General features: G+C 42.9%; 7 protein-coding genes across 8 annotated transcripts in view; 2 read left to right on the plus strand and 5 right to left on the minus strand.

Annotated features, from left to right (window-relative positions):
* The window catches only part of LOC108012509 (larval cuticle protein 65Ab1), a 218,541-nt gene that overhangs the window by 85,841 nt on the left and 114,165 nt on the right, over window positions 1-18,535 (minus strand). The window contains exon 1 of one of the 2 annotated variants that reach the window (XM_017077919.4): window positions 13,222-13,225. The exons of the other annotated variant lie outside the window; for it this stretch is intronic. The gene's annotated coding sequence lies outside the window, so the exon portion shown is untranslated. Of the gene's footprint in view, window positions 1-13,221; window positions 13,226-18,535 lie in introns of those variants that run through there. 2 annotated transcript variants of the gene reach the window in all.
* On the minus strand, window positions 473-1,053 carry LOC108012698 (U6 snRNA-associated Sm-like protein LSm5). The gene is made up of 3 exons (XM_017078126.4): window positions 894-1,053; window positions 621-817; window positions 473-563 (listed from the first exon to the last, which is right to left on the minus strand). Exons 1-3 carry the CDS (start codon window positions 940-942, stop codon window positions 534-536), a joined length of 276 nt encoding a protein of 91 aa, XP_016933615.1. The 5' UTR covers window positions 943-1,053; the 3' UTR covers window positions 473-533.
* LOC108013313 (T-cell activation inhibitor, mitochondrial) lies at window positions 1,330-3,096 on the plus strand. The gene is made up of 3 exons (XM_017079105.4): window positions 1,330-1,541; window positions 1,605-2,032; window positions 2,092-3,096. Exons 1-3 carry the CDS (start codon window positions 1,457-1,459, stop codon window positions 3,037-3,039), a joined length of 1,461 nt encoding a protein of 486 aa, XP_016934594.4. The 5' UTR covers window positions 1,330-1,456; the 3' UTR covers window positions 3,040-3,096.
* On the minus strand, window positions 3,040-4,481 carry LOC108013314 (uncharacterized). Its single transcript, XM_036814715.3, has one exon. It carries the CDS (start codon window positions 4,436-4,438, stop codon window positions 3,128-3,130), a length of 1,311 nt encoding a protein of 436 aa, XP_036670610.3. The 5' UTR covers window positions 4,439-4,481; the 3' UTR covers window positions 3,040-3,127.
* On the minus strand, window positions 5,089-10,661 carry LOC108013312 (organic cation transporter protein). The gene is made up of 3 exons (XM_017079104.4): window positions 10,068-10,661; window positions 6,840-7,282; window positions 5,089-6,416 (listed from the first exon to the last, which is right to left on the minus strand). Exons 1-3 carry the CDS (start codon window positions 10,451-10,453, stop codon window positions 5,266-5,268), a joined length of 1,980 nt encoding a protein of 659 aa, XP_016934593.3. The 5' UTR covers window positions 10,454-10,661; the 3' UTR covers window positions 5,089-5,265.
* On the plus strand, window positions 14,113-15,695 carry LOC108012499 (brachyurin). Its single transcript, XM_036814716.3, has 3 exons — window positions 14,113-14,597; window positions 14,656-14,754; window positions 15,325-15,695. Exons 1-3 carry the CDS (start codon window positions 14,138-14,140, stop codon window positions 15,639-15,641), a joined length of 876 nt encoding a protein of 291 aa, XP_036670611.3. The 5' UTR covers window positions 14,113-14,137; the 3' UTR covers window positions 15,642-15,695.
* Window positions 15,487-17,474, minus strand: LOC108012498 (brachyurin). Its single transcript, XM_036814714.3, has 3 exons — window positions 16,705-17,474; window positions 16,470-16,645; window positions 15,487-16,312 (listed from the first exon to the last, which is right to left on the minus strand). The coding sequence occupies exons 1-3, from the start codon at window positions 17,223-17,225 to the stop codon at window positions 15,681-15,683; spliced, it is 1,329 nt and encodes a 442-aa protein (XP_036670609.3). The 5' UTR covers window positions 17,226-17,474; the 3' UTR covers window positions 15,487-15,680.

The raw sequence follows: 18,535 nt of genomic DNA on the forward strand, positions 1-18,535 counted from the left end.
ATTAAACCTAACATTTGAGTTTCCAAAAGTGATTGCATTTCATTGAGAAAGTTCTAGACAGTTTCACCTTGTTTGGTTAATGCTCACTTCATAAAATAGTACAATCAGGTTTTAGGCTTTGATCTATTAATAAAAGAAAGTCATGATTTTATAGTTTTCTTACGGTTTAGCTTCAATATAGTACAGTATTTCACATTTAAAGTCAAAACTTATTATCTTTCACATATAAAAGGTTTTGAAATATTTTCAAAACTTTTAATACAACTTTTTACCCGTTTAACTTTTAGTTTTCATTACTTTGCAGTACATTTCAATAAACATCTGCCAGAAAAAATGTTCAAATATGCATTTCCAAATCACACAAACAATTAAAAAATCAACCTTTTTAAATCCAACCGCTTTTAAAAACTCCTGTTAACCGTTAGACCACTGTTAGCGCTTAACATACCTCTGTAGATTAACATATGTACGATTCCACATTAAAAGTCTTGATTTATTTTACAAATTTAATTATGTTTATAAATGGAACCTTGTTACTCCGCCAGCTCGCCACCAGGCACCAACTGCAATGAATTAAAAATATTAATAAATAAGTAAATAACATTTAGCGGAGCACGCACCATTGTGATGTTGTTGCCATTGAGCAGAATTTGATCCAGTTTGGTGATGCGGCGACCGTCGGGCGTGTTCTCATACTCCGTCACATCGTCCAAGAGCATATTTACAAAGTCATCGAATCCCAGAAGAGTGCCCACCATCTCCTTGTCGTTCTTCATGATGATGTGGATGCGGGAGCCGATGCATTTGTCCACCAGTTCTGCAAGGAGTCCCCAGAGGCGAACCGGCAAAAGTTAGCAACTGTGGGTTTGTACACCTTAACCAGCTTTACTCACCCAATGGCATCAGGGTGGAGATGTTGGAAGGGGGCGGAACGGCAGTCATATTTATGTGAGATTTGTTTTACTATTATTTATTGCAATAATTGGAGTTCCGCTAAAAACTTTGGCAGCGAGGTAAACAATGCGGAATTCTGTGCTAAGTCTGGTCACATCCGAACTATCGGCGGGCAGTGCTGGCAAATATTGTTCATAAGTTTAACTAGGAAATAGATATATTATATTAAAATTTTTATTTTGTGATTTTGGGTGTTACATTAATGTAGTGCCTATTTAGTTGAAATAAAACCAAAAATTAAAACAAATTCCGAAATTTATTTACGGAAACATCTTTAATAAAGCAGCCAATACTATCCGAAAAGCAGACAAGCTGCCACCACTGATACCTCGATAGTAAGAGATTTCTGGCGTTTCGCGCAATGGTCATACTAATTTTACCGTCTTTCATAATTTCAAGATCAGAAGTTATATCTTAAAATTTTAAGACCACAGAAGTCGTTGCCATATGCTGGCCATCTGTGACGAGGGGCAGGGTCGTGCCGCCGCCCACCGCTTACATAATGTCTATGTCGCTGGTTCCCAAGATCCGGAAATTGGTCACCAGCAGGCGGCACTTCCTGCTTTTGCGTCGATCGCTGAATCAAGGTCAGTGCTTTTGCATATACCCCGACTTTTGGATACTAATCATGTGATACCGATCCTTTTTAGATCTTACAACGGCGCTGAGACCCTTCTACTTCGCGGTGCACCCAGACTTCTTTGCCCAGCATCCTGAGCAGAGGAACACCAACGAGAACTCCCTGAAACTGCTAAGTGAGCATCTGGAGGCTCTGTACGAACGCAGGCATCGGAGTGGGGACACCCAGGTGCTCAAGTTCTATGTGCGCACCAGTTCGGATGCCGACAAGCGGGACTCCTTCAAGCTCATCCAGATTCGTACGGACTGGCAGAGCACCCGGGATCCCAAGACCTTCATTCAGGGCCTCCTGGAGTCCTGCAACCTGTCCACGGAGTATGTGAAGAACATCAAGGCGCAGCCGGAGCCGGCAAAGGGCTTCTCTGGCTTGGATTTTAAACCAGGCCAGGACTATCACTACGATACGGAATTTGCAGAATTCGAATCTCAGTTAAAGAATGTTAGTATAGCAGCTATTTCCTTTTAAAAACCACTTAAATAACTTTTGCCTCAACTCAGGAACGTGCCTTCAAGCGACCAGTACTGTCCACCTGGCTGGAGGAGAATGCCGGCACAGCCAAACAGCGCTCTAAGGAAACTGCAGACTTGCAGGCCGAGATCGACAAGCTCCAAAAAGTGCTGGTCGAGAAGCTCGAGCTACAGGACGCCCGCTACGAGTGCGGTTGGAACATCGAACATTATCGCGGCTGCTTGAAGACGCTCGAGCGACTGGCCAACACTCATTTAGTGGAAATGGCTCCCCTAAAACGACGCATTGTTGTCTTTGCTCCCTTCACGGGCATCAGTTTGGAGGGACATGTGATGCTGTTCACCGGCGATGTGCTCAACACCTGGATTGACTTCATCAAGAACATTCCGCATCATGATGCCTATCTAAAGGTGGTGCCCGTGTACGAACGAACACTTGCTCAGGTTCTACTTGAGATTCAGATCGGACGACGCAAGTTTATGCCCAAGCAACAGGCCAAGGGCTACGCAAGCTACCTCATGAAGGTTACCACTTCACTCAGCGATTACCTAGGTAAACAAAAATATCCGGCGGACTGGCCGAAAACGCTCAAGGAGTTCACTATTGTGGTTGAGTCAGAGGCTGGTCCCCTGATGGTGAGCCCCACGGGTCAGTTTATCACACCAGCCACCTGTCCGGGTTCCATACTCGTAGACTTCATCTCCGTAAATATGGAACTGGCTCGGGAGCGGATGAAGAAGTACGCCCAAGATAAGCACGTCGAGCAGGAGTTAATGGACTCGTGCATAAAGCAGCTGCAGCTGCAATCCTTGACCAAAGATGACGCTGTCACCCCAGACAAGATGATAACAGCCCTGAAAGACTTATCCCAGCTGCAGGTGGCGGAACTGCAGGGGTGCAAGCTGCACATAACCCACTACTATTCGGTACTGACCGACGGCGTTGTGTGCATACCCTGGGATTTTCAGCAGAGGTAGTTGGATTTTCTCATGTGCCTTTTTAGTCAAAATAAACATAGTAATAATTTAAAGTTATTGAGGCTGCACCATCGCTTCTCACTTCCAGCTAAGCGGCTTCGCTGCAGTCTTCCAGAGCCCAAGTGCACTCCGCCTGATGAGCTGAAAGCTCCGATGCATGACGGGTGTACACATGATGCTCCTCGCCATCCCAGTGCAATGGATCCCCACCGCACAGGACGGACTTCTCGGTGGCTGCATCGTACAAGGAGATTCCTCCATTCCCATACACCACACGCCACCAGTTAATGTTGGTGCGGCTGTAAACGTTTTTGGTGATCGAGTTAGTGGCATTGTTCGCTGTTGCAGTAGCTGGTTCCATTAGGATGTAGCGATTCCGCCAGAACGCGCTGTAGAAGGCAAACTGCGGCCGGCTGTCACTGCTGTGCCCACGTTGGATAAAATAGGCAGCCTTCTTAGAATCTCGAACGTTACTGCATATTAGATACGTCTGCGGGCATTCGTATATGTAGGAATTCCCATCGGTTACATTGCGGATGCAAACTTTTCGCGCGGTGTACAGGAGTTGCTCATCCTTGGGAAGGTGTGCATAGATTACTGTTTGAAGGGAGGACTCCACTTCTTGCTCGAAGCCAGGCTGTTTCAGTAAATTTCTAAGGTTGCTCTGCAAAGCCTGTTGCACCAGCGGATCTCCACGTTTGAGCTCCTCTCTGCTAAGTAATTGAAGATTAGCCTGAGCCAACTGCGTCAAGCTGGCCGTAAAGTTGCCAAGCCGCTGCACTACACTCAAAGGCGTTTCGAGTGCTAAAACAGCATCGTAGAGAACTTCAAGTATGTCCCTCAGATAATCCAAGGTGCTGAATGTTAGACGTTGGACCAGAGAGCTTACCAGCGGAAAAGTGGCCTCTCGACTGTTTGTGTGAAATGGAGCCTCCAACAACTGAGCACTGCGATTGATAAAGGCACGATAGATCAGTTCCATCAGTTGGAGTGGCACATCAGTATGCAGCGACAGCTGGACATAAAAATCCAGGATCTTCGAGGGATCGTAGATCTGATTGGTCTGCTGAAGCTCTTTCCAAAGGGCTGTGTAAATGGCCTCCTTGAGCTCCACGGTCCTCGCTTGATTTGCCAATTGTAGGACGAGCCGACCCCTTTCCCAATCGCCCCCGACTTCAGAGCGAATGACGGACTCCAGATTGGAAGGAGCAGGTGTTTCCAGAGCCAAGGAGGCCGCCTCATTCCGCCAGACATCGATGTGGTATAGTAACTCTTGGACCGGAGCAGATGTGTCGAGAACCGTCAACAGTTTGCTGCTATTTGTTTGGATATTAAAATCCAGGGCGCCAGTGAACCCGATCCCGAGGATGAGAGCAAGCCAAGCGGAGGAAGAAGCCATTCTGGCTTTACTGGTTGGATGCCCTCAAAAGGGCGCAGCTTTTATAGGTAAGTGGCAAATCGGCACTTATTTGTAGTTCAATCGGATATTTGCGTGCGGATTTGGTTGTTGACCCTTGTGCCAATAAATGCATACAACGTTTAATTGCATTTTGCACCTGGGGAAAAGCTGAAAACAACGACGATCATAAACGGTTGGGCATATATATATTGCATCATTTATATAAATATATATAATCATTTGCATTCCGTTTAAACAAACGAAAACATATATGTTTGTAAAGACCGTGACAAGTTTAATATCTTTCTAGCTCAGTAAAAAATGTGTGAAATAGAGATTGGATCGAAGTAAAAATGACATTTTGTCGGATATAGTAGGGGTGCACTGCATGACTTTATTGCTATCTTGTAACCCATAATAATTATCTGGAGTAATTAAAGAGAGTTCGCGAGCTCTGCACACGTCAAATGTTTAACGTTGGGTTGTGGGTTCGAAGCTAAATCAATATTACCTTTCCGGTTTACAACCCGGGATCTCATCTACATGAATTTTACCCATTATCTACCGGATATTTTGAATTTGTCTTTCCTTCTATACGTTAAAATATGACAATAAATAGTTTTTAAATAACTTAAGAGACATATTCAAACTTATGTTGCTGAAATTGTTGACTTTATTGAGAGGCGTATAGAATTTCTTATTTCTAGTATCACAAATGTCTATAACGACACTTAGAGGCTACATGATGCTACAAATGCAAGGCAGAGCTACAGATTATTGGCTGCTATAACAATTAGCTACCTAATAGTTGGTTTAGAGCTGATCCTCTACAGCTTCGTTGAGTTGCGTGACTTGACCGATCTGCGTAGGATACTGGATCTCAGTTCTCCACCCGTGGAAGCATTCAAGGATGCACCCGTCTGGGTTCCCCTCACAAATGCCTGAGATCGCACCTCCTCCACGTCGGCGTTTCTCTTCTCATCCTCATCGTCGTCCACCTGTTTTGCCAAACAGGGGAAGTCCCAAATGCTTTGTCCGCGTCCAAACTCCTCACCATCGCTCAGGGTTTGTGGTAGTACATGATTAAGAGTCTCCGGAAGAAGCAGCGCCAGCAGACCACCAATGATTCCCAAAATTCCCAGGATGATGAGTGGTAAGGCCTGGGAAATGTTGGCCAGATAAACCACAAATGGAGCTATGATGCTGGCCACATAGCCCATGATGTGGATGAAAGCCACAGCTTGGGCCCTAACCACTGTTGGTAGCACTTCCGCAGCCCACTGGAGGCCAATGTTGTAGCTGATGTTCACAAAAAATCGACCCATAATGGCCAAGGCAGCGGAGTAAATACCCACGGGCACCACAGTGGCCAACAGGCTGAACACTCCACTGAGGACCATGGAGCTGCAGGCCAGCCAACGGCGACCAAAGCGATCCAGGATCACCGTAAGGAGGGTATCTGCAGGCAGTTCCGTGAAGCAAGCCAATGTGAAGGTGAAGAAGATGTCCAGTCCCAGGGAACCCACATTCCTTACATGTCCATCGAATACGAGTGATATAGCCATCCATATAACAATAAGCAGCAATGTGGTTCGTCGCAAACGTGGTGACTTGAACAGATCCAGTACGGAGTAACTGCCATTCTGGGCCTCCTGTTCCCTCATCCTCTTGCAGCTGTCCGCAAAGATCTGATATGTTTGAGGGGGCACCTGACGACCATTTCCCTTCTCAAGTTTCTTCAGGATTCCAATGGCCTTGTCCACTTTTCCCTGGGAGACCAACCAACGAGCTGATTCTGGCACCACAAACGGGGTAAATATGGCCAGCAGAAGCGGTGCGGAGGTGGCGATGGCCAGGAGCTTCCAATCAGCCAGGAAGTACGCAATCCAGGGAAGAAGGCAGGCGGCACCAGTGAAGAATATAGCTATGGACATGTTGGCCACAAAGGTGCGGTATTTGGGACCAACGTACTCGAGAACTGGGGAGCAGAACACATATAGAAAACAATTTAATTTAGTTAATAGTTTGGTATCGGTTTTTGACCGTAATTAAACACTTATCTATGTTAGACAGATCTCTTTTTAAGCTTTCCTTAAAAACCTTTGTGTACGTATGTAATTTGGCAAACTACCATTAGTATAAAAGTCATAAAACCATGCCAGTTGTATTTAAGTAAAAGACAAAGAATATTTAGTAAATGTTCTATCCAAGAGTAGGAACTAACTTTGTTCCTGAAGTGACTCATAGCAAATTATTCATAGATTAACATTTTCCCCTTCAAATCCATAATAGCTTACTTGTTCTAAATGATTATTAGGCTTAATTTGTTACTTCCTAATAGAAAATAGGCCTAATAACGCCTAAGATTGATTTATAAAAAAGATATAGATCTATAACTCACCCAAAATGTACATCATGGTGAAGCAGTTGTCGAAGGCGAATCCCACAAAGAATCGCATGGCTGCAAACTGCCAGAAGTTGCTGACAAACGCAGTGCCCACTCCGGCCAGGAGTCCCATCATATTGGTGCCGATCAGGGCGGGAATGCGTCCGAATCGATCGGCAACCCAACCGAAGAGAAGTCCACCCACGATGGCGCCCAGGAAGAATATGGACTGGGCGTAGGTGGGCAGGGCGGCGTCGTCGCACACCCAATTCTGTTCGGTGGCCACCGTCGAGTAGGGGATCTCCGTGAAGTTATATGACCAGCCGTGGCGACACTTGACCTGCGGCCACTTGGGATCGGCCATAACCTTGCCCTGGGCCAGTATCTCCGTGTAGTTGACGTCGTACATGTAACAATTGTTGTACTCCCCCTTGGTCATGGGTATGGAAAGCGCCAGTCTGGGAACGAGAGGTGGAAAAATGGGGGTTATCTTTCGGTCTATGCAATTAACTCATCCAGGGTCAGGCGTGTGGAATTGTCTCCAGTTCTCAGACGCTCTAAGCCATGGCCAACACTTCTGCACCGAGCACACAAACAGCCAACAGAAGTACATATATCTTTAAACGAGTATGTACGCGAGACAACTTAATTATCATGATCTTGAGGGGCACTCGAAAATGCGGTTGCGACTGAAACGTTTTCGGATACACTTTACCTGTCCATTTTGGGTTGGTTTAAAGTGTTTGCATTTGGTGTACTAACAAGATTGATTGCTGTGATTTTATGATGGATGTGGTTATGCGGAAAATATAAAAACTCACGTAATACTCAAAGCATTTAAATAATTCCATTCACAGTTCCTTTAATAACTATAGCCCTAGTTTTAATAGGATTTGCATATTCCCTGCTGCAACCTATTTTCCCACGTCGATTAAATTATTAGCGTCTAATTAATGTTGTTATATGAAATTGAACTCTACGACCTTTTGATACCATTAACTATGTCAATTTAAACCTCATTCTTGGTTTTATAATGTCATCAGCTGCATTTAATTTATAAATGAATTCAAGAAATGTATAAAGCTTCATCGCTCATAAAAAATCAATTATCATATTATACCGAGAGCAGTCTTTGACATTAATCGTTTTTATTTGCATAATCCGCCAGACTCACGAAGATTGAAAATTTTATTAGGTAAATATTATGGATGTGCATTAGATACTATAGATAGATAGTAAAACCGTTTTAGTAGTAATAAAAGTGGTATGTTCCTACAAGACTATAATGTTAAGAGTTAACATTCTTAAAATAGGAAACAAATCGCAGAGTTTAACTGGGCTATTAAGATAGACAATGTAAGATTTTAAAACATTACTATAAAATATTTCTTCGAATATTTATATGTATAATGTATGTAGGTTTTTACACAGATCTCTCAGTTTAATTTTAGCCAAATGCATTTGAAAACTTTGATTTTGATTATGTTTTTTTGTAAATAAGATATGAAATTGTTCCTATCAAATACTTTCTGGAAATAGGTTTTAAGTGGGCAATGTTTTAGGAAGGTTAGTGTTACCCTTTAAGAGAGTGTTTAAAATTCGTTAGCCTAGGCAGTTGACCATAGTAAAGTCGGCGGTCTCACATTATCGCCGCCACACAACATTAGTCTTGATGATGGTTGTTGTTGCTACCTGTGTTTTGCTGCTGCTGCTACCTGCTGCGTTGTCGCAACGTTCACGCTGCGCTGCTGCTAATTAAACAATTTGGCCGGCCAACCTGGCTTATCTAACTGCCCCAAGTGGCCCACCAACCCACCAACCCACCGGCCCACCTCAACACCCCACCACCCACAGTGGAAAACCCTCTCCTTGCCACTGGGCGGCGGGCAGTTCGGCAATTATCCAGATGAACGTTTTTCGCAGTAAGGTTCTTTGCCTTATTAAGCCGCCGCTCTGACTGGAAAACCCAATCATGGCCCAAGGTCGTCCCGACTGGCCGTTCTATGCCAACTTGGCTCTAATGACTTTGGTCAGAACACTCGTTTTCGTTACGTTTCATTCGTTTTTCGTTTTCAATTCAAATCGCGCTGCACGGTTTTTAGACTTTGCAAATACTTTATATAATTTGACTAGTAGAATCGTGAATTTTGGGGGTTGGGGGGTTAAAGCGGGCCAAATCTTTTCGCGTGGCCAATTCTTATAATTTGGAATTATCCAGTTTAGTTTAGCACACTCACACTCACAAAGTGGCAGGCTTAACCGGTATTAGCCTTAGCCTTTCGATTCCAAGGTGATTGGTACTATTGGTTGTTAGTTATAGTGATCGATCAATTGCTTTTTTGTGAAAGTTAAAACGGAACCGCATATTTCAGATTGCCATTTACGCACAATAATAACACTTCCGGATGGGGATTGTTTGAATAGATTGTTGGAAATTAAATAATTGCCATTATTTGTTAAACCTTTTTACTCTGGTTATGATATGCCATGGTTGCTCAACTTGTGGAATTTCTTTGAAATTATTGAACTCTTTAGAGACCTTGAACTTTGAGATACTTGAGTCGGTGTTATTTAAAGCAGTTCGAATTAAAATTATGATTGCTTATTATTCTAATTTTAGTCTTTAGTAACCAAAAGAATAGTTGTTTATAATGAATCATAAATACTTTTATTCTTTTTTAATTTAAATGTTGACTCTAGATATAGATATTTGACTAAATGAAAACTTCAATAATTTTATGAACCTTTAATGTAGCTTGTTTTACGTTTTACACTGTGTGATAACCATATAAGATGTTAATTTTGGAGCCTCTAAATTGAATAATCGATGGGATCAATACCGCATACCGTAACTGACTTTAATTTAGTCATTATTGTTATTTAGCACCCACAGCTGTGGGCAATCATAAAGTTCTGAAACGCGTTGACCGCTAATAGATTCATGATCATTTGAATAGTTACAAAGTCTTCATTATAGTTTAGCACTTGAGGCGACTTCTACGACTACTGCACTTTACACACAGTATGGTGTGCTGGCCACCAATCAACTGCGATCATTATAATACACAACACATTTGAATATTTATGGGCACATTACGTGAATTACGGAGCTAAGGTGCACTCAACTGCGGATGCCATAACCGAACCATGGAGTTAAAGTTGCCTTGTCTTGTAATTTTCCTTGACTTCTTAGATTTTCGAGGGAAACCCCCTGAGATTTTCTTCAATCCAAAGCGAACTCACCTGGCCTCCACATCCAAGGCATCCAGCTCGGGAACATGACACCAATGCTGTTCGGGTATCAAGGTGAGAAATATTTGCGAAAAGTACACGAAGGCCACGAAGAACGAGAAGGGTATCATGCAGATGAACAGCAACTTTTGATATCTTCCAAACTCCCCGATCAGGGGGAGTATGTCATCAAAGTCCATGCTGGGTGGCGGTGGTGGATCATTGGATCCCCCCATCGCATCCTGACCCTTCTTGAAGCCACCCACATCCAGCTGGAGTTCTTTGTTGCCACCGCTTTTCCGGCGATGCACCGTGTCGCCTCCACCTCCACCTTGGGGAGGTTCTTCGTGGGTAAATGCCTCATTGACGAAGTACGCTTGCTTGGCCTGGCCTTCCATATTTATTGACTTTATGGGTACGATGTGGTAGTCCGCGACCTTGCCTTATGTGTGTCACTCCAAGTGATTCAGAACTTGACCGAAACGGCGAAAAAATCCAATTTGAAATCCAAATACTTGATCGAATTCGATTGCGGCGCACGCGCGCGTTTCCGTTTCGAATCTGCAACTGACTGAGCACGCGCGCCAAAAGCCGTTTTTATATGAAGCTCGGCTCTGGGGTTTTGGGGGTTTGGGGTTTGAGCCGCTGCACTTGTGCTGTGCTGCTGCCAAGAACAAGAGACCGCTGGCAGCGAAAGTTTAGCACCTGAGCAGCTGTTCTCCGCCTGGTTCACACAGCTGGCAAACCGGTTAGACTCGGATCGGTATTCTGAATCGGCTGTGAATCGGCTGGCGAGCCCCAAACGATCATATCGCCTGCCAGATCTTATGGCGGCATTTTGTGTTAAGAGCTCTTGGTTACTTATTTTTAAGCCTGCCGATCGATCCATGACTCCCAGGAGTTGGGAAGGTGCCGGTGCACATCTTTTGGGAGCAGCTGGTACCCGTTTTTATTAATAGCCACCCCAAGCGTGATTCATGCCCCAAACACTTGGGCAGTTTGAGGAAATTAGCAAAAAGTATTTGTTATTTGTTATATTTATAAATACGTCACAGCCCATTCATAAATTGAGCAGCAAGGGGATTAAACTCGACATCGGTTCAAGCCATCTAACAAAACGAGTTTGCGTGATCTGAAGATTGAGGGAGTTGGGGAGCCTTACTTAGCCTTCAAAGACTTGACTGCAATTTATTTGAGCTTAACAGTTCATTTATGTAATTGTTATCACGTGCTTGTTCATTATTTCCTATTTATATTGAAGCTTTATTATATTTTTAATTGAGATCAATTTTTTTTTAAGTTGGGATTCATTTTCCAGTTTAAATTTGTGTTTTCAATTATCATTAATTTATTTAAACGGTTATTATTGTGCGGAATTTATTTATAGCTTACCTTTCTTATTAACATATTTTCATGAGCTCATAATTTGCGAAACGTTTGAAAAGAAAAAACTAACAAGATCTTTACATTTCCAGAGCGAATTTAGGTAATAACTTATTGGTTTAGTTTACAGATTGATCTTATATATTAACATCTTTGTAAAACGAATTTCACAATTTCTTGATATTAGATTTGTTTGTTGGGATAGTACTTTTCCATAACTAATTTATATTATTTTTTCATTAAGACATGTTTTGTTTTATTGTATTGATTAACATATATATAATAATTTGTGTACATAGTTGACCAAATAAATACGAAATACGGCTTATATAAAGTCCTATTCTGAATTTCACAATGATTTAAAAAAGGCAATTAACAATGGAAAATAACTTTTCCAGCCAAATATTGTTTTATTTTTGTGTTCTCCGTTTTTTGTATTTATTAACATATTTACATTAATTGTTAAGTTAAACATGTTTCCCAATTTGAGATGTCAGGTGAAAGAAAACTCCTTGTGAGGAGCAAACACTAGTCTTGAAATTAAACATTTTTTGCGTGATATTTTGGTAAAGCCTGTTTATTAACACCCATGTCTTAATTCATAAAAAAGAATTTCACAAAAATACGAAAAACAAATATCTTGTACTGCATCTTGAATTATCAAAAAAATGATTTCCATATATACAACTTTGCTTATCTTATTTATAAGCATCTTCGTCTTATTCGGACTACTTATACTCGAGCTTTCCTTATTCTGATATTCCTTTTAGGGACACACTTTTGAAAGATTTACACCTCATCTTAATTTTGAACTCATTTGAAATTTAATGTTTGCATACGATTATCTTTTGTCTTATATTCGTTCGTGCAGGCAATTAGAAGGATACATATATTTTATTCAGGACTTAACTGTTAAATTAATATTTTGATGTGTTTATGCCTTTTTATCTTATTTATTCACAAATGTTCGTGTGTTCAATTTAAGATACGCATGTTGCATGGTGGGGGCGCATGTATACATTTATATTAATTATGAAGTCGCACCCATATCAAATAATTTCGCTTCTCATTACAAGTGCACACAAAAATATTGTTCTCTTGACCGCTGCCGCTTTAAACCAGTTTAATCTCGCTTAATAAATTAAATTTTTATTATACTCTTGCTAAGTGTATGTAACATAAATAAGATTAGGAGTTTGTCGTGCATTTGGATTAAGATATTTTTGTCATGTGGAGTTATGGGTTATAAATGAAGTTGGATCAATCATTCTGTAAGATATGATTATAAAGTGAATAATTCAAAGAGTGATTAAAAATATAAAGATATTTTTAAGAAAACCTTTTCTAATTCTAAAAAGTTTTTGTTTTTATTCATTAGGTACATTATATAAACCACTGAGTGTATTCAGGTCGTCGACCCTGTGAAACAAGCTTCACACCCTGTTTGTTTTGAATTCATTTATTTAGCTATGTGTTTTTGCTTTTTTTTTGTTACAATTTAATAGTTTGCTACGCATTTAATGTTTTAATTAGCTCGGCTTTGGGCCTGCTTCAAGGACTTTTGCCATTTTGTATTTCAACTTCGCTAAATGTATCTATCAACGATTGTTGGGGAGCTAATAGAACGTCTATGGATTAGATTTATAGCGAGATAGTGTCATATGGGTAATTCGGTTTTATGTGTGCCTACACGAGCACATGGCAGGTGTCATTTGAATTGTATAATTTTTAGAAAGCTGTGCTAATTAATTGGGCAAATCTGTCCTTCTATGGGCCTCCCTGTGACTCTTCTCTGGGAACTTGCAGCTGGTTAGACTTCGTCTCGACGGGATTGTTTTGACGGCTTTTGTTTGGACTCGCTCAACTTTAAGACGACCTTCAATTGAGCAAACAAAAATTGTTGCATTAAATCCATTTCCGTTTTGATTCATGTTTCGCTTAGTTCTCCGCTTTTGTTTAAGCTTTTTGTTACTTATTTTATTTTCATTTGATTCCATAAGTATTACGCTTTAATTAAGTTTGGAAGTTGTTTTGAAAATACCGAACCTTTTAATTGAACTGAGGGAAGTGCATCGGCTGTTATGACATCATAATGAGTCGTCAGGAAGTTCGCACGTACGATCAGGCTGTTTACTCATATCATAGGCACATCGCAGTTTTGACTGGGAGAATTATGACTGGCGGCTCTATAAGTTATGCAATTAAATCACTAACCCCTTTGGTAATCGATGTCGCGGTTTTCCTATCGCCGCCAATACAAGTATTAGAGATAAGGCTTTGCGAAGATATTACGATTACGATAATCTAAAATGGTTTTCGTCAATAAACACATGAAAAAACTGAACTTGAAACAAAGAATGAATTCCCGAAAATTCTATTATATTCACTTTTTGTAGAAGTACCTGTGTTTTACAATCTTTTAATGTTCAATTCCCGTGGGCTCGTCATCAGTGCCCTAGATAAGTCTACTACAAACTGATTAATCTTGCCATGATTGGGCTATATTGCCAATACTTGCTTATCGCTAAGAAGTAGCATCGCCTCTATCAGTAGTGGCCAATAGACGATTATAAATCACCTCGGTTAATTCCACCCTGGGCAATCCAGGAAAGATAGTCCATGAATTATGATACCCCGCGGCCATCGAAATCCGTATAAAAGTGCCCCCATTCTTGGTGAACAACTCAGTTGTGATCAAAATGAAATTCGCTTGCGCTTCGGTTGTGCTTTTGGCCGCCATCCTTGGGGCCCAGGCTGTCGACTGGCAGTCGGTGAAGAACCTGAACATCGAGACTCCGATTCCCAAGGTCCATGGCGAGACTCTGCCCGGCGGAAGGATTACCGGAGGACAGTTGGCCGAGCCCAACCAGTTCCCCCACCAGGTGGGACTACTCCTGTACGTCACCGGAGGAGCTGCCTGGTGCGGAGGCAGCATCATCAGCGAACGCTGGGTCATCACTGCCGCGCATTGCACGGACAGCCTGACCACCGGTGTGGATGTCTACCTGGGCGCCCATGATCGCACCAACGCCAAGGAGGAGGGCCAGCAGATCATCTTCGTGGAGAGGAAGAATGTGATCGTGCATGAGGACTGGATCGCCGAGACCATCACCAACGATATTTCGCTGATCAAGTTGCCCGTTCCCATCGAGTTCAACAGTGCGTATTTCTGATTTCTCATACGAAAAAGTTCTAAAGTTCTTTTCGAATATCACAGAGTACATCCAGCCCGCCAAACTGCCCGTGAAGTCCGACAGCTACGCCACCTACGGCGGTGAGTCGGCCATTGCCTCCGGATGGGGCAAGATCAGCGACTGTAAGTGACCTTTATACCTTGTAGAAATTTACAGTTTTAAGTGTAAAATAGAGAAAGTTAAGCTGTCGTAATATAACTTGTAGGTTAAGACCTTAAGAAAAGTCAGTGTCACTTAGGCACGTCTTATCATAGAGAAATAGATACTACTTTACACTTAGTGCAGAACCTTACCATCATTATTATTTAAATATTTTATGTAAAATCGAATTGGTTAACTTCTAATACTTATTTTTTGTGAACTGAAATTATTCTTAGAAATGCCACTTCATTAATATTTTAGATTGACGAAGGGAAAAACCCTAGTCGGTAAAATATTTAACCCTTGGTCAAGTATTTGTAATCTTTCAAATCTATACGGTAAAACCACTTCAAATTTGATTTCAAATTAGATTTTAGGAAATCTAATCTTATTTGTTATTATTGCCTTAGCATTCCTGACTTACTATAAAAATTTAATTTGACTCAATAAGCTTACTTTGGTAACTTTCCTATATTATTTTTAAAAGACAACCCTTTATTTCCCAAGGAGTAAAGTAACTATGGACTTCCCTTCCCTTTTTTTACCCACAGCTGCTACCGGAGCCACCGATGTCCTGCAGTACGCCGTGGTTCCCATCATGAACAACAGCGGCTGCTCCCCCTGGTACTTCGGCCTGGTTGCCAGCACCAACATCTGCATCAAGACCACCGGTGGCATCTCCACCTGCAACGGCGACTCCGGCGGTCCTCTGATCCACAACGACGGCAGCAACACCCTGATCGGACTCACCTCCTTCGGAATCGCCCTCGGCTGCGAGAGGGGATGGCCCGGTGTGTTCACCCGCGTCACCTCCTACCTGGACTGGATCGAGGCCAAGACCGGTGTTGTCAACTACGGCAGCAACTAAGCTTTGATTTTTTACTTAAAATAAAAGTTTATTTTTCGATTACAAGAAATAGAACTCGTGTTCGGAGCGCGGGCGTGACCGTGTTCGCGGTCTGACATCCTCGGAGATGTCCTCTTCGGTTGAGGGTCTGGGATGGACGTCTAGTTCATCGGGCACATCGTCTTGCGGCTGCTCCTCTGTCTCCAGCCGGCGACTTTGTCGCGGCTTTCCATAGTCCCTTACGTACTGATCGAAGAATATCGCCTCCGTGGTATCCTGATGGGAACTTACTCCAGTCTCATCACTGATCCAATCCAAATATGAGGCCACTTTGGTGAAGGCCGCCGGATAGCCACGATCGCAGCCGTAGATGCTGCCAAAGGAGGTGATACCCACGAGGACCCTCTTCTTCGAGTGCCGCCTTTGTAGAACCAAGGGTCCTCCCGAATCCCCATTGCAGGTGGAGCGGGCATTTCTGCCACTGGTGCATATATTTGTACCGCGATAGGATAGAGGGAAGTTGGACTTGCACGTCCGTCCATCGATTATCTGCAGTTGGACGTAGCGCAGCACATTGCTGATGGCATGGACTCCGGTGGCATATCGCCCCCATCCGGAGGCGATGGCTAGTTTGTTCTTAAAACTGCGGTACTCGTAGTGCCTCTTCGGCAGTTGGATGGGATGGATGCGATCTAAAAGGACAGGTGCCATAATGAGTCAAACTTTACATATACATACTTCGATTTATCTATTTATCTTTGGAGTTTACAAACAATATTTTACAAATTTTTGTATAAAATAACGATAAGAAGCGATAAAGGCTTTTGTAATTATGGAATTACAACTCACCATTAAAGCTGACTGCATGAGGCAATCTGACCAGGGCAATGTCATCCTTCAACCTCTTTGGATTCCAGGTGGGATAGATTTGGAAGTTCTCGCTGGGCACCATCAGTCGCACCTGGCCCTTCTCCTTGGCGTTCTTGATTTCATTCGCTCCGAGGAAGACCAGAGCCCTTTTAGCCCTGCAAGATATACAAACATGAGCAGATTGGTTCCCCATTCAATCTCTTACCATTCCTACATATCCACGCAGTGGGCGGCGGTGATGACATGCTTATCGGAGATCAGGGAGCCGCCACACCAGTACAGGCCCTTGGGTCTTTGGAGCAGCATTCCCACCTGGTAGGGAAAACAGTGGGGATTGCCAACGTCGCCGCCAAAGATGCGGTCCATGGCCATGGCTCCATCGGGCAGCATCTTCTCCAGCAGCGGTGTGGTCTCCAGATTGAGGACGAGTGGTTCCCGATTCTCTGGATCCTCCTCGCTAAAACCGCCCACATCCAGGTCAAGACCCATTCCCTTTATGCGACGACTGTCCACGTTGCTGGCGCTTATTTCCGCATCGAGTTCCAGGGAGGAGGAAGAGGAGGAGGAGAAGGGGGAGGACGAGGAGGTGGACAGACCCATGGGGCCCGGGTACATGGACACCAGGTACATCGGCTTAACCTGCTGCCAATCCAGCGCGGTGCAGTGCATCGTCAGACATGTGAGCCAAATGAGCAGCAGCAGCGTGGAACTTGCACTTGCAGATTGTTTGGACATTGGCTTTGTTGCTCTGTTCGCGCACGCATTTAATTTTTAATTGCGAGTGCAATTGCTGGCACTTATGGTGATTAGACTGCTTTCACTGCTAACTGTGTTTCCTTTGCATGGTTTCCTGTTTAGCTGAATGCGGGGATTCTAAAACTGCTTACTTCCGGGGCCCAAGTTGCTTCCGCGGATTCTAAAACTGCTTAGTATGGTGTACTCACAAGATGCTTAGCTCCTGCTTTTGATTTCTAAGTAATATTTTTGTATCTTCTTTAAAAAAAATTTAAAAAATAAAAATGTCAATTTAAGGCCTAGCTTTACTAAGTCCTATGACTTGTTTAAGCCGTTTAAAGAATGTTGATTTTCCTGTTTACTTTAACCACTTGCTAAACAACTTGTCTAGTTTACGTTTTCTTAGCACTTTTTTTATATATTTATCAACAATTTAAAGAATCCTTGTAATTTTTTGACTGATGGATCACTTTCTAAACATATTTTAGCTTTCATGAGGTTTTTTGGGGACTTTATATAATAGTTCCTTTATTTTGAAATGTTCTCAGACTGGTTTCTCCTTTTATAAATTCGTTTCTGTCCGGCTTATCAGTTTTCTTGGGTGGATTTCCACCCCTTTGCGGAGCTAGACAGCTTTTTCCGTTCTGGCACTGCTTCCTTGATCTCCGAAACTGCTTTCCTTTTGCTCGCTGGACTTCCTTGACTTCCTTGCTTCCTCTTTTAACCCACTTCCGCCACCTCGCCTCCTGCCACCCGTTCACCCACTGGTCACTTTTGTTTTCCCGTTTCGAAAAGCCGTTACGCTGGTTGCTGGACACTTCACCGCATAAAACATCAGCTGTAATCGCAATGCGCGTCGTAATCTCCGCCAGTCGCCAGTACTGCTTTCTTCGCGTCTTGTTAGCCACTGCGCCGGCGCGCAGGTTGCCAAGCATTTTTATAAACTCTTTTGCCAGCGCAGAAATTGCGCGCCGCCTTAATTATTTCATCTATTTGGCTGCATTTCAGTTGGCCGGGCACAAATGCAGTTGCATCAATTTGGCTTAATTTGCCTGTGATTAGTGCTGCTCTCGATCGGCGATCTCTCTTTTTTTCGATGTGAGTCTTCTCCTCCGATTGAGGAACTGTCGCTTTTCAGTCGGAATCCGCCCTTTGCCTCGATCGCTGCTTGGTCCGCATTTTACTTTAAAAATGGAGATATGTGCCGCATAGGCCACATTTCATCGTAGATCTCGGTCGGTGCCTTGTGGTTTTGCCATTTAAATTGAATGCGAAGCTGTAACTCTAGTTATCCGCCCGCTTTGGCGCTA

This window comes from Drosophila suzukii, chromosome 3 (assembly GCF_043229965.1).
Source record: "Drosophila suzukii chromosome 3, CBGP_Dsuzu_IsoJpt1.0, whole genome shotgun sequence".
Taxonomy (NCBI): Eukaryota; Metazoa; Arthropoda; class Insecta; order Diptera; family Drosophilidae; genus Drosophila; species Drosophila suzukii.